Source organism: Channa argus, chromosome 24, assembly GCF_033026475.1.
Source record: "Channa argus isolate prfri chromosome 24, Channa argus male v1.0, whole genome shotgun sequence".
Classification (NCBI taxonomy): Eukaryota; Metazoa; Chordata; class Actinopteri; order Anabantiformes; family Channidae; genus Channa; species Channa argus.
Genome location: NC_090220.1, coordinates 1,292,840 through 1,318,736, shown reverse-complemented (window position 1 = coordinate 1,318,736; position 25,897 = coordinate 1,292,840). Strand labels below are relative to the sequence as shown.

Sequence of the window (25,897 nt, the reverse complement as noted above, 5' to 3'; positions counted from 1 at the left end):
TTATTTTAATTTATACAAACAATAACACATTAAAACGTGCACATGTTAAAATAATAGGTAATATAAGGGCAATTTGTTTTTATTTAAACTGTAAGAAAACAGAGATGGACAGGAGGAGAAAGCTGTGGTGGCATTTTAGCCACAAATTCACACTGTTTCAGGTGTAAGTACTTCATGTCTGGACATACAGTTACGAAGTTAATGTGATCATTACAAACATAATCTGAATTAGCAAAACGTTCTTTTGATGCAAACACATTTCATTCAGCATACTCAGAGTTGATGGAGGACCACTGAACACAAACAAGATGAGCCAAAAATGTTGGATTTAGCAAAAGTATAACATCAGCTGATAATTCAAATATCAATATCTACCACATTACAGGCTGGTTAATGACCCAACATGGTGTAGATGTAGTAGTCAGAAGCACAAACATCCTTAGTTTCAGCTACAGCAGTCAGTCACAGTTACATGATTTACATCGATCAGCCACAAACTCTGGTGGTCTTAAAAACATCATGGAGGACAAAATTCAGCATGGCTGCTCTGAAGAGTCTACACCTACACAGCAAAATGTGATACACTGTGTGCAGAAGAGGTACAAGTACACAAACTAAATACTCAGGCAAAAGTCCAGGTATTGCTGTAAAAAATCTCCACTATAAGTACCACTTCAAATTAAGTACAAGTACTAACTTAAGTACAAGTACTAACATTGTAAATATTGTAAATATTTACAATATTGTAATATTGCAAAATAAAAATCACTGTTGGCAAAGGTGGAGCTTATTTTAAACACTTTATATACCGACGGGTAATTAATTCATAATGACAACATGGCAACAACAGCATTTATTATTTCATAATATTTTTATAAAAAACATGTCAACAATTTTTATATCAAAAACACCAGTTGGTGAAAATGTTGAGGCTTGGTATATTATTGATCAGCAGTAAAGAGCATTACTGTATGTAGATCAACATATAATATTAAGTTAGATCTTGCATTATTCAGGGATGCAGCGATGACAGCTTCAGGTCAGTCAGATGTAGATGATGTAGTTTTCAGGTATGAGGCCTGTTTTACCTTTGTATGTTGCCTGAAGCCAACCTGGTTCCACTGAAGAGTGAACTACAAACACAAACAACTAAAGCAAGTTAAGACAAAGGTCTCGTAATGCAGCCTTAACAACTTACATATAAGCAAGACATGGAAATAAATCTACAACGTCTGAGTGAGTTCGTGGGATTTTTCTATGAGTTGTGTTAACATTCCAAAACTGGAGCTGGATCATTATTCAGACCCACAGATCTTTGTATTAAGTTCTAGTCTTGAATTATTAAAACTAAGTTAATTTTCAGGAAAAAACACTGATGAAATCGACAAATAAGATAAGATTATACTTTTATGAATGTGGTTTCTAAACACCTGATACTCTATTTACACATTGCACTAAGATGCATTATGTATCTGGATACAGCAGCTGTATCAGGAAAAAACACAAAGGTAACGTCAGCTGTATGTCATCTAGAGCACAGTGATATATATATATGTAATAGGATGAGTCAAGATGGTTTGGGTAACACTGATCCCAAGTAAAAGAGCAATCTGTGTCCACATTCTTAAGAAACAAGTCAGGGCAGAAGGTTATTTAACACAAGCAAGTCCAACAAAAGCTACTGGGAGTGGAAGTAATATAAGCTTGTAAGATTCTATTATAATGCAAAAGCAAACACCCACTGATCAAATGTCATTGTCCAGACAGTGTATCCACATACAGTTATGTGTTCATAATGTCTAACAGGGGCCAAAGATGCATCAGGAAATGAAACCTACGAGTGGTTTTCTTACCATTTGAGAACAGCGCCCCTTGAGGAAAACTGAGCTCATGGCTGTGTTCTGCCTCACAGGAATAAAGAGCTTTCGCTTCCCTACGTAAAAAAACAAAACAAAATATTTTAAACTTACTTGATGTTAAGTTATTAAGTGTTTTTGCTATAAATAAGTTTTACTTTTCCTTTACTGAATAGAATTTAGTGACTTAACATGTAGTTGTTACAAGTGATAAGAGTACAAATCTACATACCTTCCCGAAGAACACAGGTCTAATGCTGAGGAGAAAACTGAACTCTCACGTTGTGCTATTTTGACGGATAATCTGTGACAGAAGAACCCAACGTTATTACATGGTCTGAATACATTTCCTGACATAATATTTAGTTTTTATGGAGAGAGTGAGTGAAAGTCAGCGCAGGTAAAACAGCCAAAGTGCTTCCTTCTTCGATAATGCAGAGACGACTGATTTGTGTTTTTGTGTCAACTGATCTGAACTGTGTAATTAAAAAAATAACATAAAGCATGTCAACATATCCGATACTTTAAGGCACAAAGCTGCTTCTTTAAACAGCCATTTGCTCTTGTTTGTATTTTTTTTTTCGTATAATTAATGCACCTTAATGATGTAAAATACAATTCACAGACACTCACATTGATCCGGGCCTCTGGTAGCCGTTGCTAGATGGGGCTGCAGAATGTTTCTTTGTCAGATCACAACCACAGCGGATGTGAGAAGTTTTACGTGTATGTGTTGCATCTCGTGGGTCCAGGGACATGAGACTCTGTACTGATCCATAACAGCTTTTGTAATCTGCAATAGAATACAAGAAATCAGGACCGAAAAAAAAAAAAAAAAGAAAAAATCTTTTTTTTTCATTATTCATTTTTGCAAAGTGTAAAAGAGAGGCATATACCCTCAGAGATGTGTAGGGAAGTGAGAGAGGAGCTTGTGGAAATAGGGTAGGGAAACAAGGAGGAGGAGGAGGAAGAGGAGGAGGAAGCAGTCCTGTGAGCAATCCTTTGTTGCAGGGAGGTAGAATCCGTCACTCTGGTTTCAGTGACAGTGGAGGAAGCGTCAGATGCACTTCTCTCATCAAATGATTGAGTGCTTTTAAGAGAAGAAACAGACGACAATATTTGATCAGCTCGACCCTCCCTGAGAGAGAAGGTGCGCTGAAGCGAGGACTGCTGGTTGGAGGCAGTGGACGAGGAGCCTCTGGAGGGACAATTTGACTCTTTAACAGATGACAAAGACGCGGTTGAGTTTCCTTTGAACAACAGCCTCTTCTCTGCAGACAGTATAGAGGATGTGGAGGAGGACACAGAGGAAGTCTGTGGGGCTGGACTTAGTTGGGAGGAAGTCAACGAAGTAGAAGGCGCGAGGTGATGGGAGGCAGAGGTGTCTGTTAGCTGTTTCTGATCCCTCCCATTTGAGTAATTATGGGACGAAGAGCAGGCGGAAACTGCGGGAGGAGAAGCGGGCACAACAGAGGACATGCCAGGTTCGGCAGGAGGAGAGGACGGAGGAGATGTAGGAGAAAATCCGTTCTTTTCAGAGGAGTGAGAGGACAAAGACTCCTGACTGCCCATTGGCGTTGTGCTGGGGCTGCTACTGAAAGTGTCACCTGGAGGAAGAAATTAAAGCAGGTCAAATAATACAGAGACTTTACAACATTGGCAGCATCACGGTTATTGGTCAAGAATTCCTGAATAGGTTAAAGAACATCACACAGCCATGAAACTTGTACTAACTCAGCACCCTCATTAGTTCTAGATTTGTATTTGTCTAATACACTGGTTTGTACCTTGTTCAAACAATCGATAATTCACAAAATAAATCTGAACACTCTGGTTTGGTGAAATTGCAACCAAGTGATTCATAAAAAAATATTTTCTTTGTAAAGGATCACAAGTCAAAAAGCTTACAAACCATTAGTTAATATCCAATAATTACTCATTTCACTATTGCTGTTTGATTTTCAATGTAACATCTTCATTTAAAAAGCAACTAGTAGCTGTAATAGCTGTAAAATAAATGTGGCGGCGTAAAAAGTACAATATTTCTCTCCCGAATGTGGTATAGTAGAAGTATAAAGTTGTATTACAATAGAAAAGTTAAGTATCAGAAAATTGCACAGTATTTATGGTAATTGAGTAAATATCCATGACTGCTTAGTGGTAATGCAGGTGAGTACTGATACTGCAAAGACACTCACTGTCGTTGTCTGCCAAACAGAGAGCAGGAGGGTAGAGACGGGCCTTCCTCTTTCCAGATGACAGACAGATGGCTTTATTCCTACGAGAAGTTGACCGAGATGAGGGAGCCTGAGGTAAAGGTAATGTCAGGTCTGGGGCCTCACCAAAGATCTGACAGGACACAGAGTACACATGTCTACATTAGGTGTGTGTACTAAATATATACTATATGTATGTTTGTGTATTTTACTGTAAATGCACCTTGTGATGGTTTTCAATGATAATTTCAACCACAATGTTTTGAAACTTGATGTTCATCATGGCAGCCACCGTCTCCTCCTGTGACCTCATCAACGTTGGGCCAAAGATCATTCCCAGGTTGGACACAGTCATCAGATTGTGTTCACTGTGAGAGGACACCCTGTGCACACACATACACAATCAGAATGTATTATTAAAGTGGAATTCATAAAGAATGCAGAAATAATGGATAGACAACAAAACTATGAATCGGCAAACCATTTTTTTCACAAACAAATAAGTGAAGTAAATTAGCATTGTAGTATCTATTGTAGTATTTTACATGAAGATGCTCTTAAAGCTAAAGGGACAGTTACAAGGCGTTTCACAATAAAAGCACAGTATGCATCGATATGTACATACTTGAGGAGGTGGTTGGTTAAAAGGTCCAACATTGCTCTGTGTTTTTCTGGTAATTTGTGTACAAGAGCATGAATCGCTCTTACTCTATACGTCTGGTCATCATACTCTGTGACACATAAAAGGAGACATGACTCGGTGAGAGGGTGACATAATGTGCTTAAATTAACATTCAATAAAATACATCAAATAATAAAACATTAATCCATCACACAAAAAGGGACAGTAAGGAATCTTACTTGCAGCCTTGATGAATTCTTTATGCAGTCTGTAGGACAGTAGTGGTTCTGCCAGGCACCTGCGTGCACATTACAAATCACAAGTTTATAATTCAGAAGCGTTGTTCACAAATACTGTTCAGTACAGTTTTCTTTACCTGAAATAATCCTTCAAGCCACTGGTGATGGTCTTGTTGTCCCAGGTGTCTGCATCTAACTGCATATCAGCAGGAGCTGTGGATGCTACAGGAACGTAGGCATTAGGCAATAAACTATTAAGGATCTCTAGTAAAAAAATAACATCTTACGTAAAAGCAGGACACATCCTACCAAACACACTCGTCATTAAACGTTGCACTTTAGAGTTCACTCCTCCAGTCCTGTACAGTCCCAGGGTGGTTATGCCTTCACACACAGATACATATAGTTGTTTCAATGTACTTGATAAAATAACACTGCAGATAACGGACTCATATTGATACACAATCTAATTCTAAGGACGATTACCTCTCGTTTCAATGAGCTCAATACACTTCTTAACAAAGTTGAAGCCGGCCTCATTAAGAAATGCTGTAATATAAAAAAAACTTTAACATACATAGGAAATAAAAATAAACAATAACAAATTAATTTGTTATCTATTAAAGAAAATGCACTAATTGAGGACAGAAATCTCAGGTTACTTACTCTCTTCCTTTTTGCTAAGTAAAGAAGGCAATGTGTAGATCTGAAAATGGATAGAGATTTATTAAAAAAATGCCATTTCAAAGATTATTTTTCCAATACTAAATGCACTATTGCAGTTTAATGATGAATGTATTCATACAGGTTCTTTTCCATCCATTGCCTCCATCCACAGCCGCCTGTTGGCCTCTGAAAGAGCCTGCAGTGTGATGACTCCATGTCTGCAGAAAAATAATTAAATAATAATACCCATAAGCATAATGTAACAGCAGCCATGATAGAATTTATTTTTTCCACTAACAGTCAGATGCTGTACACACACACATACACACTGTGTCATCTTTTCCCTCTTACCGCTCCACAACCTCAATGTCAAAGCAGAAGCGTTTGTCGATTGAATCCGTCTTCCTTCGAACACATGAGCGCAGCCTGAACATCTCCGGGGTAACATTCAACACTCCGTTCTGTTAACACAAAGATGTTGTTGCAATATGAGCTCAGCACTAAAGTCTCTCCGTTTGAAATTGTAGACTATAAACAGATTTGCACATTGTGGCACTTTTAAATTTGCATCAGAGCATAAACCCAAAACTACAATATATTGAGAGCGTTTGTCAAAGTTGCATTAACAGCACATGTTGTGCATTTAAATGCTTGTTTAAAACTACTGGCAAATAGTGTGAAATCATTTCCTGCTTACAACTATATTATCACACAACAATATTGTTAACCAAATTTATTTAAGTTTAAATTAAATTTATTAAGTTTTAATGCAAAAACAGAACACAACAAATATGCATGGAAGGCAAGAAACTTAAAAACCATGCAGGGTTTAGAAATTAGAAGTGAATTTATAATAAGTGTATCTCTGTATATTTACAGAGAAATTATTTTTCATCAGTGCTATCAACACACCTGTCTGCTGGCTGGTCTGGCCTCTGTGTTGCTCATGCTGAACATCTTGGAGCCTTTTTCATACGTACAGTAGTACCTGGTCCACACGCTGCCTAATGGACCTATACATTCACCAATGCACGACACAATAACAATTAGTCACTTAGCAGATGCCTTTATCAAAAGTAACTTACAAGTAAGGAGCACATGCCAGGAAAAACTTGGGCTTTAGTCTCTTGCTCAAGGATCCTTTGTGAACACTGAATCAAACCACTGACTCTGCAGTTCATAGACAACTGCTCTGCCCATTGATCCACAGCCACTTTTTATCACACACATTTTCATAGGGGTCACGCTCGTGACCCCTAAATGTGAAGTATGTATTGAAAAAAAAAGCTTGTGTAATTTTTGTGTATCTCACGTTTCTCTTGTATATACAGAAAACCCTCCATGGTAAAGCAACTGGGGGCCTTGAAGTCTTCTGCAGTTTGAATCCTCCTCATCAGCCTCTCAACCTCAGCACGCGTACTTTCAAAGTTATTGCGGGCCTTAACAAGACATAATAAACAGCAATTAAAGGTGGCTTGCATGTATACAGTACATATAATATCTCTGTTAGACAGGAAATGATGCAGTTGACTCATCTTGAAAAGAGGTACCACTGGATTTCAGTTATAAAGAAATCAAAAAGCAGCAGAATACATTATGTCTGGTCTATTTTTAAACTCGCAACCATCTAAGGATCTAATATTAACTTTCCAGGTTAACAAAATGTGACCGGTCAATGCTGTGCCAAACCAGGTTCTTCAAACTGTGAGTAGAAGTAGTTTAGATTGTATGTTCCAACAAGCTGAATAATAATGAACATAATGTTCGGTCAATATTTATAGATACACACTTACATTTTGCAGGTTGAACTGAAGCTGCTGCTTGTAGGGCTCAAACTCACTGGCCACCTCGTAGCCTTCATGGTAAAATGTAAACAAACCCTGCAGGAAGGCTAATAACTGAAGAGCAGAATGAGAAAAAATATTAGCTGCCGGCTTTGGGAATGTAGAATTTATTGAGAAAATTAAAAAAAAGAATGTATATCAGTCATCTGCTCAATCAGTCAAAACATTTTTGACAGATTTTTCTATAGGAGAAAAACCTGGAATGTTGTTTGGTTTGCAGCACTTGTTTACTTTACAACAAAGAGTTTTCCTCTCTGCCAGATGGAAGAGATCTCAAATGCAGGAAGTGCTGCTACAGTAACAGGAAATGAGCTTTACTGATATGCATCAATAAAACATTTTTATCACTAAGCAAACAGTGTGTGTAATGTGTGTTTTTCAGTTGCTTTTGACGATCATGTCTGTCCGCACACTGCAATTATGACTTGTTTACATTATTGTTTACATGAAGGACAGAATAGACTGATCAATTATATTTTTCTGTGATGAAACATTGTATATTGGTGGTTGTGTTTACCTACACAAAAACATTCAGAAATACAAAATAAAGAAGGAAACAATATATTGTAAAACAGCCATAAGGACCATAAGGTTTGTGTGTGAACTCACTGGCTCCACGAATTCAAATTTCTTTCTTTCCTGCACTTCTTGAATTTTGAAGACATATTGCAGTGATGCATCATAAAAAACCTGCCGGTCCTTACTCATCTGTGAATCAGCCTGCAACAAAAGCAGCCATAGCACAAACAGACCTTTACGTTACCTAACACACATGGCAGCAAACTGATGGGCATTTTGAGGAATCAAAATACTTACCTCTTGTAACTGGGATTCCTTCTTTTTGGGGGAAAGGCTGAGATGTTTTTCTAGAATGGAGTAGTATCTCTCCGTCTCCTTGTCAAACTGCTTCTTTCCCTCCTGATGAAGATGAAGATGTGGAGAAGACATCAGCAGGAAATAAAAGCAAACCTAGCAAATTTGACATCTGCTAATACAGTTCTCTAAATAAACACTTTCATATAACAATGTGTCAGTGATTGAATATGTTTCTGTTATCTCACTACAATTACATTCATACGTTTGAAGTACTTTTCTACATGCAATGTCACGAAACTTTTGGTGAGAGGAAAAATAGTGTGGTTTAAAGATTAAAAAATGAAGGTCATTTAAAAAAGGAATTCATTTTTTTCCAAAAAAAGGGCACTGGAATACAAGGACCATAGTGATTTACTAATCATAAATGTCTAGTCATGACATAATGTTCCAGCTGATTAAAAATGCATGACAAATACTGTGGGGCCATTTGAATATATTCTAATTAAAAAGAAAGATCTTTTCTAACACAGCTGCACCTTCAACCACTTTTTTTCTGCTCACCATCAGTATGAGGCTGTACTGCTCGCACACTTCTGCTACATTCTACAGGCTTTCGCTTCGATCAACTCCAACAAAAGAGCTGTGACTTCACTTTCAGGATTAATAATAGCTGTGACCGGTTCTGTTTTCAATTCCTCCCTACTGCATGATGCTGCTTCATCTGCCTCTAGTTCTGTCTAAAGTTAAAGCTGAACAAAGAAAGAAACTTATTCAGAAACTGAATTATAAGACTCGAGACAGCTGCTGAAACCAGACTCACTTCGTGTTTACAATGCCTGAGTTCAACTATCTCTCTGTCTGTGACATGCTCCTCATGTTGCCTCCCAGCATTTATTCCCATGACCTTGCTGGTGACACTGGACAGTGCGCCATCGTTTATCTGAACAAATCGGATTCTCTGACCGCTTATGGAGTGAGACCAGACCGAATCAGAGTGATCTGTCTGATCACGACCCACAGTGTCAGACAACTAAGAAATCCAACAGCCAAAATGAACTGAACTTCACTTACTGACCATATAAATATCATCTGTGCTTATTGTATATAAAAGAGTTAAAGTTTAACTGGTTTAAGTTATTTTAAGTTAATAATCTACTGAACTTTCAAGTCTCCCTTAAATTCTAGCGACTGTATACCTTAACAGCTCCAATCTGCTCCTTACGAAACCTCTCGAGTGGTGAGATGAGCACATCATCAGCATTCTGGATCTGAGACAGGAAAAAAACAGTCAGCTGATTGAGTCATAACAGTAAATAAATAAAAGACCAGCAATAAAACTGAGACAACAGCTCAGTCACTGATGAGGGCTGCAGTGGTGACTTAAATCTGATTCCTCAATTAATGCTTGTGTTTTGATTTAAATAAAAAAATGTATAAAAAAGATAAATTCCTTGAAGTTTCTGCTGGTAGCTGCAATTAACTAGATGACTGCAAAAAGCAGCTGTTTTCCAAACCACAGAGTAAATCCTGATGAACAGCACTTAATAAAAGTAGGCAGTTACTAAGGACCTGAAAGGCTTTGCCTGTGTTTTAGATGACTAGACTATACACAGATGTTTAAATAAATCAGCTGAACAACATTGTCTTGTTTTGGGCAAATTAAGAATAATTTGGTGAATTACAACCAAATTAAATTAGTGTCATGACTGACGGAAACACTACATGTGGATTACCTTCACTGTTTGCATTCTCTAACTATGAGGGTCATTTTACCATGAACATGTAACGAAGAGTGAAAAAAATCTTTTAAAAAGTGTTAGTATAAAATCACAAGTCAAATTTTAATGTGTAGCACTGCTGAGATGCTGTGTCTTAGCAAATTGCACAATGTGAGATCTATTCTGCTAGTTGTTCACATTAAGTAACATTATTCAGCTGGTGACACTGACTGTTACAGTGGAAACTTGGGTCTCAGTTTGATGTTGGCGAATGTTTTCCACTTACAATAGGTTAGTCTTTGTTATTCAAAATCTGTAACACACTAATAAGGGCAAACCTATAACAGGCCTTCACAACAGTCTCAAAGCTCTTCAGCACAGTGGTCCCATGATGGTGGAACAAGTTTCCAAACTCTGCACGCTCAGCACCGTCACTCCCAATATACAAAAACTCTTAAAGACAGAACTATTCCCCAACTTCCTATGCGCGTGAGTCAATTTTTAAAAAACGTTTGCTATATGTACTTTTTTGCACTTGAATCTCAAGGAAATGTAAAATATTCTAAGTGCCTTAAAGCAAGATGAGTTTTCTTTTTTGGTTTTGACCTTCTGGTTACTTCTGAATGACTGAGAGTCTTCACAAATTTTAAACAATGATCAATTATGGTACAACTAGGGAAATGTGTATGTGTCTTGTATCAACCACTAAGGAAAGATACAAAGTTGTTATTAAAGCTGCTTTTTATATTAGGTCTTAGTCTTCTTTAGTCAGGAATCTACATGTGCATGTTTTGCCTTGTTCTGTCAAGCGGATTTAAGCATTTGACTAAATTGTTTACCAGCACTGCATTATGACTTCACTTTCACTTCAGTTTAGTGCTGCACCAGTAAGCAAACAAAGGTCTTCTCTCTTTGTATGTTCTCCTATTTCACTACAATAAATTAAACACGATGAAGCTGAAAACCAAGAGAACGGGCCATTGTTATTTCAGTAAGAGTCCTTTTAGATTGAACAGGTAGGAATTTCACAGAAACCCATTTGCTGGAACTGTCCTTTATCTTAATAACAATGGTATTAGTAGAGAGAGAGAGAAGAAGAGAGAGTGAGAGGGAGAGAGCAGGCAAACACACATGCACTGGACCCTTTATGGACTTTCCCAGGCAGTTAGGCCTGTGCTCAGTCTCATAGGGGAATTGGCAGAATAGGTTCCACATGGTCCCTTTGTAACCAGACCATGCACACAATTACAAAGACACACATAGACCTCCACAGAAGGTAGCATACTATGCAAATGTATTGGACATGCGCAGATGTTTGCCTACACATACAATCTGTGCCAGACTCCAGTCACTCCCACACAAAGGCCTCCGTATGATGGAGGGTCTTTGAGTCAGAGAGGTTTTCCCAAATTGCAATGTTGCACTCACTGCTGCTGGTACAAGTTTTCACAACAAATCTGTGAATTAGACTTGTGGGAAAATCTGAATAGTAGCTTGAGGAAGTCAGCGTGTGAAGTCATTATATTAAGGTTACTGACTGTGAGTGCATCTGCAAAGATGGGGTGTCTTTGGCAATAATTCACTGTGTGGCACTAGCTCCTAATGACAGCCTCAATAAAATGTCCTCAATTTTGCATTTTTTTTTTTTAAATTTCGGTCTCTCTCTCTTTCTCTCTCTCTCTCACACACACACACACACACAGATTTATTTTTCTTACCAGTCGTTTTCTCTCTTCTTCCATGGTGCTCAAGAGCTGAGAGAACTCCCTTAAAGACTGAGCTGCAAGATTAATTATACCCCTTTAATATGAGAATATTTTACATATTTTGCAGGCTAAACTCCTGCTTTTCCAGATTATTAGGGACATTTTTATCTCACCTATATTAATCTCATCATCAGTCTCAGCATCTCCAATACATTCCAACTGGAACTCCTGTAGAGACTGAGAGAACCTCTGAACAGCAAGAGAAAGACCTGAGAAAATAACACAGACTTCATTTAACCACTTAAAGCAGGCAGAATAATGAAATTATTACCATCAGATCATTACAGGAATGAGTTTGTGCACTACCTTTGTTCCTCCAATCCAGTGTATTGCTCCTATTCTCCTAGAGGCTACAGAAAACATAATATATCCCCCCAAATATCTACTGCCAAGACTTGAGGTGTCAAAGTCTGATGGAAACAGCTGCCACACCCTGCAACAAACCCTCACAAAACTGTGTTTACGTGTCCAAACAACACTCCAATAAGAGAGTTTAATACCACATTTTATAATCCAAGGAGCAAAAAAACTTGGCACCAATAGGCTGCATTCTCTCACTCACACACCCATAACACTGGCCTTTATGCCAGCCGATGTTAAGTATTTTTTCAGGCACACGGCTGCCTGATGCACACTCATAATAAAAACATTAAAGTGTGTTTTGGCAGCCATTTCTACCACATTACCTTCTAGAGGGCACATTAGATTTATGGTCAGGCTCAGTGCATTAAAAAAGTACTGCAAAAAGGAACATTCTGTGACAGAAATTTGTTTGTATCCACATTATTGTTATTTAAAGACACAAGATGTGGACCAGATATTAATAACACCTGAGAGCACACAATTGGTCTCATTATGTGTTGTGGTGGTGTATAAGATCTTTGCACATAAGGAAAAAGCAGGGTTATAGTGGTATTTAATGACAGCTGCCATCAACAAGCCACAAACTTATTGATATCTACATGCCTATCAAAAATTATTCACATTAAATATTGCTCCAATATTTGTAATAATGTTTGCATTTAGAGATCGTTTGACTGTTGAAACAAATAGTGCTGTCATGCGCCTACAAAACTCTGTCGTGTTCCATTTATTTAATGAATGATGAGGAACTCAGCGGTTGCACTAAAAACATTGACATAAGATGAAGTCACCGAAAGCCACGTTTGAAATCAGGCTTTAATTGGGAAAATAATTTAGAGTCAGTAAAGGTATTAAGATCTTGTACACATAGATTGATCTGTTCATGTTAGCTATGAGGTGTTTCACCCCCGTGGGGTCACACAACTGCCAAGCACACTCAGCATTACGTGTGTACGGCAGATATCAGCAGTGTTCACAACAATGACCTCAACCAGCAAGTGAGTCAAAGAAACCTCAGACTGCCAAAAGCTGTAGGTGTGTCTGAGCTTTCAATCTGAGGTGATGAAAAGAAACTTCAAACTAGCTAAATATGGCAGCAGCCATAAATAACCAGGAAATGTCTAACTGCTATAGGAAGGCACCAAACAAATCAATTTCTTCATAGACGACTATAAAATGTCTTATTATCTAATCATTACAACATAATGACAATATAATTATTGGATTAAATTGCTAGAGTATCCCACAGCATAAATCACACACTGGGTTCTTACTGTTCCTCATTCAAAATGCTTATCATTTTAGAACATACAAGGTAATGCCTTCAAATTTCTAATTTTAACCAACCCCAAATTCAAAAAACCAAGGCTACACTTTACTATATGTATGACAGAAATGCGTTGGATCCTCACAGCTGAGGAGGTGAACACAACCAGTGCCAAAAAAAAAGAATCATTCAATTTCAGCTGTGGTCTGGACCCATCATGTGACCTCACAGACACCTTACAGTAAAGCTCACTTACTTGTGTTAATTAGTTTCACAACAAAGAGAAAGAAAAAACATTTACAGATCCTTTCATGCAATCATTTGCTACTACTCAATACATTAGTTATATGCCAAAAATAGGGATGTGGCATATAAAGGCTTCTCTTACTTTATCAGTGAGACCTCACAAATGGATTGTTTTATAACTTGACTGACTTGATGAAGGGTAGAAACACTTATTAGTAATATCTTAACTTTCATATTCACAGGGATCTGACTAGCCTGATGAATGTTTTAGTAATAGATTGGTATTTTGACTAAAACAATATACAAAAGCAGCTCTTATCATTGACATTAGATCATCCGTAAATCTCGATTTATATGTAACAAATGCACAAGCACTAACTGTGCTGCTCAAAGCAAACACAACTCTATGTAATAATCTATGGACTAATAGTAATGCAGACTAAACTGACAACACTGTCTCTGTTTGAATTGATGGCCTTGGCTTGCTCTCTGTTATCAGGCAGCAAAACGCACAACTGGTTGAGTAGCTTGTTGTAACACAGTTTTACACGGAAGACAAGTTAATAACCAGCGTGTACTTACTTCTGAGGGCAGATATGAGCATGTTTCCATCTTTGATGAGGTCTTTTATAAACCTGTTGGTGCGCTCCAGCTCTATCTCATGGTTCTGCAGTCGCTCTCTGAACTCCGGACTGTCCAGGAACGAATCACTAAACTCCAGCGTCGGCAGACCCATCGATGAATTAAAACTCACAGTGAATGAACACAGAAAGCCCTTATATCTGTCCCCTAGATGGGACTTACGAGAGAAACCAGTTCTCTGCAGTGCACAGGGAGGAAACCAGTTAAAAGTTTCTTCCAGCTCCGCGTTTTTTCATGCCTTTCTCACTTTTTTCCCTGAGAACTTCCGGACACTGAAACGCTGCTGCAGAGATTTTTTTCCCTTTTTTTGGGGCCAGGCTACATGACAAGCTCTTCACTGTCTGTCTCAAGCTTTCAGAATAGCATATTCCCATGTAACGGCGCCTCGACTTCTTACTCACTCTTTAGTTGAAAGAAAAATCTCCATCAGTCAAAGAGAAACCAGCTTCTGGACATATCAAAGCGGTCGGCAGAGACGACTGTTGCTAACTGTCCGCGTACGGCACTGAGTGACGGACAGTTACTATGGGAACGGGTGACTCCTGCTGGCCCTTTGCGAAATCAGTGGAAGGTCCAATAATAATAACAATAATAATAATAATAATCGTCATCATCATTATTTACCCTAATACCCTAATAAGATCCAAGGCATCTTTTAGGTATTGTTACTATTTCTTGCATTGTCAAGAAAACTTCATGCCCGAAACCAACAGTACATTTGTCTGTCTCTCAGTACTTTCTGACTTCGTTAACCTTTCTCTGGCACTCAGCCAAGACCCCCAAACCCATTGGTTCCTATACAATATGTAAATCTTTTTAAATGGGTCATGCATAAATAACTTAGGCTTAGTAATTTTCCGAAACAGCCTTTGCTTGTTACAAACATTCAGACCTGAATAGACTATTTGTTGGGCACTACTTTATAGTCATGGAGTAAAATACATCTGATGCACTAGTGTGTTCACAAGTAGAAAAACGGAATTCACTCATGAAAAATTCTAATGCCCATGTTCATGGTAATGTAGGAACATCTCCAGCTCCAATATGGCTCATCGATGATTAACAGCTTTTGGACAACAATGGGGGTCATGGGACCTCTATAGCACAGAAAAACCTCTTTCGGGCTTTTTCAACACAGAAAATCATGCAGTAACATCAATTTGCTGTTTTATTTTGCTAACAATAAGAAACACTACAGAAATAACACAGTCTAACAAAGCTGATGCTCTGAAAAAGATTCAAGTGACAGTAATGAATAAAACCTGAATGGCAACAGCCTCGTTCTAGGTGATTAAAGTTAGTATTTCATGCAAGCAAACACTAATGAAAACGATGAAGTGAAATGGTGAAGTGAAAATGCTGAAAGTAACTGAAATAAAAAATAATTAAAAGGTCAGTTGAATAGTATTATCATAAGTGACCTGTCCCTTTAAGTCAGACGAAGTAGTAGTTAGTATGTCAACCTTAAGAAGAAACATGAGTTAGACCCTGTTAAAAAAAGAAGAGAAAATGTAAAAATATAAATAAATAGAAATACTTATACTGTTGATTTCAGTCAAGTACAACTTCTAGATATATACGTTTTCTTTCATTTGCATCTGTTGTGTCACTGACATATTTTTAAAGATATTAACTTAGTGTTTTCATTTACTGTGTCCTGTCACTGTAATCACTGAGCAGTATCAGTGTGCACACATACTAGTGAAAGTTTGTGACAGATAAGGTTAAATCGCCCGTTTAAACCCAATGCACACAATAGACTATTATTACTAGCATTATATGAAAGTGACTTACAGATAAAAGGAGCATTCCCACCACAAAATACCTTAAAATACATATGGTAAAATATTAGATTTTTTTCCTAGTTCAGTAAGGTTTGCTACTAAAATGTTACAGGATAAAACAGGTCCTTGAATGTGAACAAATACAGCTGGGATTTATGCCAACTGAACACTGGGAGGCACAGCATTGCTGTGTGCAGGCCAAATGCTCCAGGGCAACCACTGAGCATAGAAAATGTTACAATGATTATTTTTTTCTTTTTTGTTTGACACGAATAAATATAATTGTGGACAAAATGATTCTAGCATCAATAAATTGCTATTGTATATTTGGGTAACTGATATAAGATGTGGCATTTAGACAACTCACACAAACAAGGCTGAGCTCAGCATTAGCTGAACAATGTCAGACTGCTCCCTTATTGTCTCACTTGGTACATACTGTATCTGTCACTCACAGGAGAAGAATAGAACACCATGACGACTGGACTAAACAAGCTTTAAGTAGCTCTGTATGTTGGCTGACTAACACACACACAGACACACACACATAGTACTGAGAGACAGTTTGGACAGGATAGGAAAACATTGCAGAGCTGTTGCACTATTTGCTTTGTGTCTGCATATAAGGTAAGCAATAAAGTTTCGGGGGTTTATGCTGGTTGTTATTTCAAATGCAACCAAAGTGTGAATTGTTTCTATTCTCTACTATTACTGAACACACTACACCTGTGATCATTTTAAAGTACATGTTTTCCAGACATCCAACGATTCAGAGCTGCTGGTGGCGCCAGTGATCCGACAGCACACCCCAGAACCGACAGACAAAATGTTCATTGAAAATGCCAACCTTCAGTCCCCACGTCGCCACCACGAAGTACTTCTACGAAGTCGAGCCTACAGAGGGGAACTGCCGACAGTGGCAGGTAAATGTTTGCTGCTGTGCCCAGCACCATTTGAAGCTCCAATAGGTGTAAATTGTTCAGTCTTTATAAGATTTAGTTCTTTAAATTCAGGTAAGTGCTCTTTGTAGTGTTGCATGTATTTTTAATATAGAAGTCACTACCACATCCTCTGTGATTAAAAAAAAATATTAGAACTAGAATGGTGAATAATCTGCACTTATATAGTGCTGTTCTACCTTAATGTATAAAGTGCTTTACGATGTTGCTTCTCCTTCACCGATTCGCACACTCTTACATACAAATGATAGTAAAACTGCAATGTAACGCAACACAAAAAATTGTCTATTAAAGAGTAAAGAGATAGAATTTTTTAAAAGTACACCAGTAACTGAATTAACTTCCCATGTCATTGATACATACAGTAGCAGTTAAAATCAGAAATCTTTGTGTTCCTATAATTTGGCACTTTTTACACTCTCTTTTGTGTTCTGATTTCCCAAGGGTTTCTCCTCTACCCAGACACTCCTTCCAAGATGCAGACCACAGCACAAGAAGCTTTTTGTTTAAAGCCCATCCCTCAAAACAGAGGCAAAGGTCTACAGAGTAAACTCACCTTATCTTATAAGTTGTGACTTGTGTTTGTGTAGTTGACTAGAGTGATTTGCTGTAGACAGTGGACATGGAGCCTGTGTGCTGTGTTTAGTAGATATTCTGCAGATGTGTTTATTTTGGAAACGGTTTGTATGAGGCCAGAGTTTGAGAAAATGTTTTATGAGTTTATGTCATTTAAAGATTTAATCTGTCACATGGCAATATCATTATTATGCCACCATTATACTGAAAAAATACAAACCGAAAAAAAAAAAAAATATATATATATATATATATAAAAACAGGTTTATATTAAAGGAGACTAGTGTCATATAGAGCTAGATATGATGCTTGGAAGAGATGGTTTTCTCTTCTTTAATAGACGAGCCTGCCACTGAATCTTGTTTTGTGGAAAGTGTAACAAAGTTACGATTGCCCTTCAGACCATACTGCCCACAACACACAGCAGGAGTCGCACCATCCTTCAAGATTTCCTACATCCTCAAGACAAACAGGTACAGGAAACAGCACCAGCAGGGACAAAGAACCAGAGGAGGACGAGCAAGAAGGAAACACTAATCCACAGCAGGGGTCGACTAAAGTGACAAACAAAGATATAGCACAGATGCAGTCACAGTATCAGAAGGATTACCCTCCTCCATCCTCTATTCGCAGGAGACGAACACCTGCCCTCCCACAGCCGGACAACATTGGCATCAACCCTGCATTCAGGTGATAGAGAGTTTCTCAATATCAAAATATAGGTTAACTTGGTCTAGAGAGCAGCTTGTCAGCATCTTTGTGTTTTGTGCTTCACAGGATCAAGTTTAGCACAGTCCAAAGAGAGGCTTTCTGTGGTTGGCCCATCAGAAATCCAAGCAGTTCTGGTGGGATGACAGCAGCCTTGTCCAGACAACCAAAAGAACCTTCTAAGGAACAGTCTTCAACGTGTTAAAGAAGTCAGCTCGCATATGCATGTCGCCGGTTATACATGGTCTCTTTCCACATCAGACTCTGACTGCTGAACAGGGCAATGCATTTACATTTATAAATATTCTCAAAGAGTCATAATGTAGCCCACGTCTAACCAAGTGCAGAACATGTCTTCATATTTAATATTGTACCATTGGGTATTTGCTCTAATGGTAAACTTTGTTTTATTTTGATGTTGTAATTGAACAATTATGCAATGAACATTACTTTGTAAAAACACTGTAGTTTGGTAGGATTTTGTGGGTCGTGTCTATCCTTTACATTTACTTGTCTGTTGTTATCTCATACATAGTTCTTTATAATTCTACTCCGTTTAAAACATATTGAGTATTTTAAGGTATAGAATTGTCAACACAAGTTTTTAGCTTTTTTGTTCGTGTTTTGTTTTTGTTGTACGGTGAAGACATTTGGGTTTAAGATCAAAAGACTGATGTGAAACTTTTCATTTCAGTTTTCATTGGATGTTACATCTTAATACGTTAAACAACATATCCACACTGTGGCACCTGTTGAAGCAGAACAAAAATTTGGAACATGTGACTCACAGATGTTTCCTGTTATCCAAAGTGCTCTGTGAGGTTAATTTTCAAACAATAAAACTCTCTAAATGATTACTGGTGGTTTTGACTTAGGTTCTTCTTGTCAAGAGAATAACATAAATTCAATGGCCTATTTTGCAAAACCAATGAGAAAAGCGACACCATTGTGTTTACGTTTTATTTTATATAAATGTCAAGTACAATATAATGAATATCAAATGTGTGACTTCATGTCCAAACTTATACATATCATATTAAGGTCACCTATGTAACTAAAATGTTTATTCTTTCCATTTGCTTTCCTGTGTGCAAACTATTAGCCATAGTGACCCTCTCGGTTCGCCTGACAAATCCTCCACTGGATCAATGATTTTACTTGACCCAGGTGAGATCAATACTTTGGATCACCGTCTGTCCTGGCGCCTTCATCGTATCGGCGGTCTTCCCTCTGTCTGCGTCTGTCCCTGTCATCTTTTCTACCTCTACTTGCCCAGTCAGATCCTCTGTGTCGGTCACGGTCGTCCCAGTCTCTCCAGTCTCTCCCTCCACCTCCACGTTTCTGCCCCGGGCCCATACCGAGGTTAATGGGCTTACGGAAAGGTCTGTCCCTTCCCCCGAACCGCAGCTGGCCTGACTCTTTCTTCCCTCCTTGCCCGCCCCCGAAGCGCCGGGGGACCCATCCTTTGAGGGTCCTCTCCTGTTCAAAGTCCACAAACACTTCATGCTGCTCCACCACCAGCTTGTTGGCGTCCCTGCGGGCCCGCACCACAGACCGCTCCTCCTTATATTCGATGAAGGCATATCCTTTGGAGAAACCCGTGACAATGTCCCGGACCAGCCGCAGCTGCTGGATGTCTCCGTACTTGGAAAACACTTGGTACAGTTTGTCCTCGGTCGTCTGAGGATTCAAGCGGGCCACAAACAACGTAAGTAGCGGATCACCACGGACACCTTTGTTGGGCTTGTAGCGGGCACCCATAGCCCTCCATACCGCCAGGTCATGTGGCTCCACATCGGTGCCATCAATGCTTCCAGCTTTCAGCGGGTCGTATACTTTCGCTATTGGACTCCAATCCACCATCTTTCCAAAAAATAGCCTCCCTTATTCAAAAGATGACTTTCGGCCACAGTTTCGTAGTCGGTAATGTTGGTACATTCATTGATAACGATATTTAGCTACAACTATTTAGCTACGATGAAGTCGCACGATTGTAACTCTTTATGTATCACAACAGGAAGTAGCTTGCAACCGTCAGTGCACTAATAAAAACGTTCCGTAATGAAAAGCGAGTCACTTTATCACATTATCAAAGGTTCCTACGTCCTCGGTTAAGCCGTCTTGAAGTAGTAAATGCTAGTCTTGGCTTGTCCTTATACATAAAAAGTACAATAGTTTGCAATCATAATTGTATAAAAATAGATGTTATAAATTTTAAAACATTGTGAAATAATCAAATTCTTGTGTGTAATAAGCTAACACATGTAATGCAGGACATAACACTTTACAAAAGTATTTAATAAAAACAGTGAAAATACATTTATCATGACTGCACATTGAATTAGTAATTACAAAGTCCTGACACTGCTCTGAGTTTACTATGTACAGTTAGCAGTGAATCCATTTGTTATAATGTGATGTCTGTTTACAGTGTCTGCTTTGGAAAAATAAACATTCTACATTGTTGTGCAGATTAAATACTGTGTCTAAATTAATTCTTTAGAGGAATCAGAGGTTTCACACTTCAACTCAGATCGTGATTTGTAATTTTCTGCTATTACATGTCCTCTACACTCCATTTATAAGCTGCCTCCTGGCCTGCTTTTTTATCAGCCATCCGCATGTATCGTTTCTGTTCAAAACCATTGGACCTGCAAGACACACAATGAAATTTGACTTTTGATTTTAGAATCACACCCTACTCCCTCATTGATTTGATGCACCAGAGCAGTACTACAGTAAAGCTCCCGATCAAGTTCAACTCAATGTAGAAGGCACAACTGTCATCAGGATTACTGTATGAAGGATCTGCTATGAGTTTATATTCATCAGACAGCAACTGCATCTGATTTTGTCACTACATTTAAAACTACATATGCTGTACCTGTCAACTCCATCCCAGCGATACCCTGGTTGAATATTGAATCGGTTTGGAGGAGGAGCTGGGCCTTTATACCGAGGCTTTTCTGCAATATAAAAATGAGATGGTTGCCATGTATTCTGTAAGTGGTAGCAACATTTTTCTATATAAAGCTGCTCGGGGAAAAATGTATGTCACGTTTAATACCTTGCGTCTTTGTATTGCGGTCCTTTTTTCGCCTAAGCATCGCAGCCATTGGATCTCCCTCCCTTTCCTGCTCTCTCAACATCCGGTCAAGATCCTCGTCATCGTAGTGACGTGCCAGTGGCTTCTGGGCTTCATGCAGCGCATCCTCAAGTTTCTGCTGTTGCATCTGGCCCTGGGCCAACCTATAAATATATGATATATGATATATTGTGGAAACAAGGTGGCATGTAACACATTTGTTTATGTGGTTACAATCACAAACTGTAGCCTTCTCTGTTGAATGAAAATATAATGCAGACTCACCCTTTCCCCCACTGAGCATATTTTTGATCCTTTGCTGCTTTTTCTCCAGCCTTCCTCTTCTGTTCTTCTCTCTCTGTATCCAAATCCCTTTTCTTTCCACTCTTGTCTCGGAACACCGTCTGAGCATTGCGAGATTCATCTAGTCCCAGCAGTAAAACAGATACAAAATGTTATCTGATTGAGGATTAATTTGTTTATCATCTTTACAAGAATTATTTGAACTATGACCATAGAAATAAGGGTTTAGAGTCTGCATTGAGACGTTATGAGACAGAACATCCTGAGAGATAGATCATCAACAGCTGCTTTTAAATTTATAATATAAATGAGAACTTGAGCAAACCCTCTAGTGGCTGGTTGTTTCTTTCTCTGCGCCGGTTCTCCTCCTGCTCTTTTCTTAAACAATCCACAGAAACGAGACCTGCCTTCCCTCCAGAAAGCATCCTCTGACCCTAAAAAGAAAAAGTAAAAGTGACAGTTTATGGGTCTGATCAACTGGAGATTGTATGCTTACAGTAATTCGATACAAATTGCACATCGTATTACACTTTGAACTTTTCTTTATACTCCGTATGCTTACCTGGGAATGGCCATGCCTATGAGGTGGCGACCGATCTTCATTCAAGTCCTTTCCACTCTGTGGCCGCCTCCTGGGTGGAGACTGGTCCGTATCAGAGCCTTTTGTTGCTTCTGACAGCCTCCTTGGAGGTGATTGGTCTGAGTCTGAATCATGCCTGTTCTGAGCTCTGTTTGTCTGTGGTGATCGGTGCAGATCAGGTGAACGTTTTGATGCCCTGGCTTTTATTCTGAGGGTGGGGGATGACTCTGAAAAAGAAATAAATTAAAAAATAAGAAATTGTTTAGTGACATAGTGGTACAACAAAACAAAAGCCTTTACATTATCCTGCACAGGAAGTAGAAAAAGATTTGCTCTCTACAACAGATTTCATCAGGGATGTTTCTTGGTGCATTAATCTTTCCCTCAATCCTGACTAGTCTCCCAGTCCTTCTGAAAATAAAATCCCCACAGCATGATTCTGCTACCACCATGCTTCACTGGAGGGATGGTATTGGCCAGGTGGTGAGCAGTGTCTGGTTTCCTCCAGACATGACACTTGGCATTCGGGCTAAATAGTTCAACGTTGTTTCGTCAGACTTGAGAATTTCTCATGGTCTTAGAGTCTTTCAGGTGGGCTGTCGTGCCCATTACTGAGGAGTGGTTTCTATCTGGACACTACTATACAGGTCTGATTGGTGGAGTGCTGCAGAGATGGTTGTTCTGCTTGAAGTGCTGGAGCTCTTTCAGAGTGACCACCGGGTTCTTGTTAGATCATTAACAGGGTTCAGGGTCCCCCTAAAATCTGACGAAAACTTTAAATTGAACAAAGTGCCTTGAAGAAGTCTAAATCAGCCAATATCCTCTGCAGAGTTTTTAAAATTCAGACAGTTTGTGCTGCAATGTCACTCTGCTGCTACAGACAGACAGACACACACTCTTCTTTGCATGTATACATAGATTTCCAGTAATTAAGTTTCTAAAGTGCATGTAAAAAAAGTTTCTCCAAGTCGTTGGTTACTTAAGTTCATGTAAATGCACTCATGGTCAGTGACAAGGGGAAATATTGAGGAAAGCCACCAAGACACCTATGACTACTCTAAGCTTCAGCAACTAAGAAGGAAGACATTATACATACAACAACTGTTGTGTGGGTTCTTTACTAGTCTAAGAATATGAAAAACCAATTTAATCTATGCTAGAGTTTGCCAAATGGCTATTAAAGACTGTAAACTGAACTTTTGAATTGAATTTTTCTGGTCTAATGAGACCAAATCTGGTCCCAAAATTAAACTGAAATTGACTTTTTTGGCCATCAGACTAGATGCTACGGCTGGTTGCACACAAACACTTCAAACAACTTTAATTATTGCCATCAGGTAAAAACATTTTTACTCAAACAGTTCATTACCTCTGTATTGATATTTGAATCACATTTCATTACAGCCGTCAAACATTATCCTGACTGTTAGCACTGGAGATTCAGCAGTGGACTGCATTAAGCTGTTGCTTCTGTTAAAGTTTGGCATTAGCGTGATCTGGCAGCGGCCAGACAACAATTTTCTGCTGCAGGTTTTATCAACACGACTCCCACAGCAACGAAAACAGAAAGCCATACTTTGTTTCGTTTAATTTAGGTGGTTGAGCAGACCTACAGCAGTCAGCAAACAAAAAGAACTCCATCTCATTAAACCATAAGAGGAATCACATTTTGATGCAAGCAGATAATAAAGTACAGTACATTACATTACAGATACTAACAGTTTTGCTCTTCTACATCATTAGTTAATGAATATTTTGAGAAAATGTTAACTCACCTTTGCCTTGCACCTTTCCTGAGTTCCCTGAATGTCTTAGAGATGATGGAGAATCATGGCGACCTCGTCTGGGAGGTGATATGTCTGGAGAATCGTGCCGACCTCTTCTTCTGGGAGGCGATATGTCTGGAGAATCGTGCCGACCTCTTCTGGGAGGCGATATGTCTGGAGAATCGTGCCGACCTCTTCTGGGAGGTGATATGTCTGGAGAATCGTGCCGACCTCTTCTGGTAGGTGATATGTCTGGAGAGTCATGGCGAACTCTCTTAGAAGAGGACATGTCTAAAGAATCATGCCTAGCTCCTCTGGGAATGGATGTTTCTGGAGAGTCAGATTGGGTCTTTCTAACAGGAATATCATGTTGCCTTTTCTTAGGTAACAGCTCTGATGAGTCATGACAATTCCCACTTGGCTCCACAGGCTCTAGATATTGATGTTCATTCCCCTCTTCTGTGTTTATCTCTTCATCTGTTAAAACAGCACAATAAAAATAAATTACGATACCACACAGCCACGGGTTCCCTGTGCTTTGTTCAAAAATACTAATTACCTCCGATCACTTTCCATCTGTTGCTGGTTCTAAAGGCTTCCAACTGTTTCACTTCTTCTGGTCGATCATCAATTATCTCAGCAATCTGAGTAAACAAACAAGAGATGAAGGTTCAAATAATGGTTAGTCAATAAAAGAACACAAATATATGTGCATGTCTAGCTTTTCATTCCATCTATTGCATTTATCCCTGCTTCTATGAGAACATTATACTCAACAATTTAGGATGCCAGACATTATGTCAAAAGAAATTATTTTGCATCAATGTCATGAAATGCCTTCATTCTTCAGAAAAAAAAACATATCACAGCTAGAGCTGAAAAGAACAAATATTAGTAGACTGATGCAACGTAAGTACTGATACTGACTGGTAGTCAGTTTTCAAGCAGAAATGAAAAAAAATTAATTGTTATTGCTTGTGCTTGTCTTTAAATAGAGATAACCAATCCCAACACGACGTTTGACAAAGGTAAATTAGAAAACATTACAAAGCCTCAAAACAATGCTTTACATATGTAGAACTAAACCCCGCAGATATTTTCTATTGTTTACATGGATGTGAGGGGTTCACTAAAAAAACAGACAGCTAGTTTAGATAACGTTAGCTAGCACGTTCTTACCACTGGAGCTTCCTCTTCGTCCTCTTCAATCTCTTTCTCCTCTTTGACCATCTGTTTCCAGTCTATGTCATCGTCTACTATCTTGAGCCTTGAATAAAATAAGTAAAGGTGAGTTTGGTATATACACGTTTTACTTAGCGCCTTGCTAACGTTAGCTTAACGCCAAGAAAACGCACAACCTGATGGGCAACCTCTTCACTGAGACGTCACGATACACTCACCCTTTCTCGGAAACCTTGCGCCGTTTCTTCTTAAGTTTCCCCTGTGATTTTTTGGCATCTTCACCAGCGGATAAATAACGTTTTAAGTACTCTGTCTTAGATAGTGACGTTCCTTTGCTACTTCCAGCGAGAGCGGCCATCGCTATATTTCCGGAATCTACGGATAGAACCGAGGGTCAAGTCTTTCACTCTTGAGCATTGTGATGGGATTATGAATGTCAATATGTGTATGTCAAGATGTTGAGGTTTTGGTGAATAGTTTTGCTTCTTTGGATTGTAACTACGTACAGCAGATCTGTTTGTCATAACCACTAAAAAGAAAATCCAACAAAGGGTACATTAAATAGTGACAATGCCGTTTTTTGTCCGGCCACCAACTGATCGATTGTGTGATTATGAAAGATCACTGTGCTTTTCATTAAAATAGTAAAAGTAAAAAAATCGACTTTTGTCTATTATTTATTTGCCTTATTTA

General features: G+C 38.7%; 4 protein-coding genes across 12 annotated transcripts; 1 reads left to right on the top strand and 3 right to left on the bottom strand.

Annotated features, from left to right (window-relative positions):
* Positions 1–58: 58 nt before the first annotated feature.
* arhgap42a (Rho GTPase activating protein 42a) lies at positions 59–14,777 on the bottom strand. 4 transcript variants are annotated; one of them, XM_067494251.1, is made up of 24 exons: positions 14,202–14,777; positions 11,857–11,952; positions 11,696–11,757; positions 9,456–9,527; positions 8,260–8,361; positions 8,053–8,163; positions 7,393–7,497; positions 6,912–7,038; positions 6,512–6,612; positions 5,951–6,060; positions 5,739–5,817; positions 5,600–5,639; positions 5,420–5,482; positions 5,243–5,317; positions 5,071–5,155; positions 4,934–4,992; positions 4,698–4,803; positions 4,296–4,455; positions 4,055–4,205; positions 2,753–3,463; positions 2,490–2,649; positions 2,089–2,160; positions 1,854–1,933; positions 59–1,149 (listed from the first exon to the last, which is right to left on the bottom strand). In XM_067494251.1, exons 1-24 carry the CDS (start codon positions 14,353–14,355, stop codon positions 1,085–1,087), a joined length of 2,946 nt encoding a protein of 981 aa, XP_067350352.1. In that variant the 5' UTR covers positions 14,356–14,777; the 3' UTR covers positions 59–1,084. The 4 variants fall into 4 exon arrangements, with proteins under 4 accessions (XP_067350352.1, XP_067350350.1, XP_067350351.1 ...); XM_067494249.1 differs by having other exon boundaries at positions 59–1,133; XM_067494250.1 differs by having other exon boundaries at positions 59–1,133; positions 5,252–5,317.
* Positions 14,778–16,266: 1,489 nt separating this feature from the next.
* On the top strand, positions 16,267–19,145 carry si:dkeyp-69c1.9 (uncharacterized). Of its 6 annotated transcripts, none has more exons than XM_067494256.1 (5): positions 16,267–16,672; positions 16,803–17,058; positions 17,449–17,550; positions 17,982–18,270; positions 18,358–19,145. In XM_067494256.1, exons 2-5 carry the CDS (start codon positions 16,872–16,874, stop codon positions 18,491–18,493), a joined length of 714 nt encoding a protein of 237 aa, XP_067350357.1. In that variant the 5' UTR covers positions 16,267–16,672; positions 16,803–16,871; the 3' UTR covers positions 18,494–19,145. The 6 variants fall into 6 exon arrangements, with proteins under 6 accessions (XP_067350357.1, XP_067350358.1, XP_067350362.1 ...); XM_067494257.1 differs by having other exon boundaries at positions 16,271–16,672; positions 17,449–17,541; XM_067494261.1 differs by having other exon boundaries at positions 16,353–16,672; positions 16,803–16,968; positions 17,449–17,541; positions 18,214–18,270.
* Positions 19,146–19,234: 89 nt separating this feature from the next.
* snrnp35 (small nuclear ribonucleoprotein 35 (U11/U12)) lies at positions 19,235–20,419 on the bottom strand. The gene has a single exon (XM_067494263.1). It carries the CDS (start codon positions 20,149–20,151, stop codon positions 19,462–19,464), a length of 690 nt encoding a protein of 229 aa, XP_067350364.1. The 5' UTR covers positions 20,152–20,419; the 3' UTR covers positions 19,235–19,461.
* A 152-nt stretch (positions 20,420–20,571) lies between these two features.
* On the bottom strand, positions 20,572–25,592 carry bud13 (BUD13 homolog). Its single transcript, XM_067494255.1, has 10 exons — positions 25,423–25,592; positions 25,202–25,289; positions 24,582–24,666; positions 24,032–24,499; positions 22,239–22,483; positions 22,002–22,110; positions 21,659–21,797; positions 21,356–21,537; positions 21,173–21,254; positions 20,572–20,939 (listed from the first exon to the last, which is right to left on the bottom strand). The coding sequence occupies exons 1-10, from the start codon at positions 25,560–25,562 to the stop codon at positions 20,846–20,848; spliced, it is 1,632 nt and encodes a 543-aa protein (XP_067350356.1). The 5' UTR covers positions 25,563–25,592; the 3' UTR covers positions 20,572–20,845.
* Positions 25,593–25,897: the final 305 nt, after the last annotated feature.

What these genes read in the sequence shown, in the direction of transcription:
- snrnp35 (XM_067494263.1), bottom strand. Translation starts at nt 20,151, where the DNA reads ATGGTGGATTGGAGTCCAATAGCGAAAGTATACGACCCGCTGAAAGCT.
- si:dkeyp-69c1.9 (XM_067494256.1), top strand. Translation starts at nt 16,872, where the DNA reads ATGTTCATTGAAAATGCCAACCTTCAGTCCCCACGTCGCCACCACGAA. An exon ending in CAGAGGCAAAGGTCTACAGA is followed by an intron (nt 17,551 to 17,981) that starts GTAAACTCACCT and finishes ATTGCCCTTCAG; the next exon opens with ACCATACTGCCCACAACACA. An exon ending in GGCATCAACCCTGCATTCAG is followed by an intron (nt 18,271 to 18,357) that starts GTGATAGAGAGT and finishes TGTGCTTCACAG; the next exon opens with GATCAAGTTTAGCACAGTCC.
- arhgap42a (XM_067494249.1), bottom strand. Translation starts at nt 14,355, where the DNA reads ATGGGTCTGCCGACGCTGGAGTTTAGTGATTCGTTCCTGGACAGTCCG. An exon ending in AAGAAGAGAGAAAACGACTG is followed by an intron (nt 9,528 to 11,695) that starts GTAAGAAAAATA and finishes TTCCTGTCTCAG; the next exon opens with ATCCAGAATGCTGATGATGT. An exon ending in TCTGTATATACAAGAGAAAC is followed by an intron (nt 6,613 to 6,911) that starts GTGAGATACACA and finishes GTGAATGTATAG; the next exon opens with GTCCATTAGGCAGCGTGTGG.
- bud13 (XM_067494255.1), bottom strand. Translation starts at nt 25,562, where the DNA reads ATGGCCGCTCTCGCTGGAAGTAGCAAAGGAACGTCACTATCTAAGACA. An exon ending in CAGATGGAAAGTGATCGGAG is followed by an intron (nt 24,500 to 24,581) that starts GTAATTAGTATT and finishes CTGTTTTAACAG; the next exon opens with ATGAAGAGATAAACACAGAA. An exon ending in AAACAACCAGCCACTAGAGG is followed by an intron (nt 21,798 to 22,001) that starts GTTTGCTCAAGT and finishes TGCTGGGACTAG; the next exon opens with ATGAATCTCGCAATGCTCAG.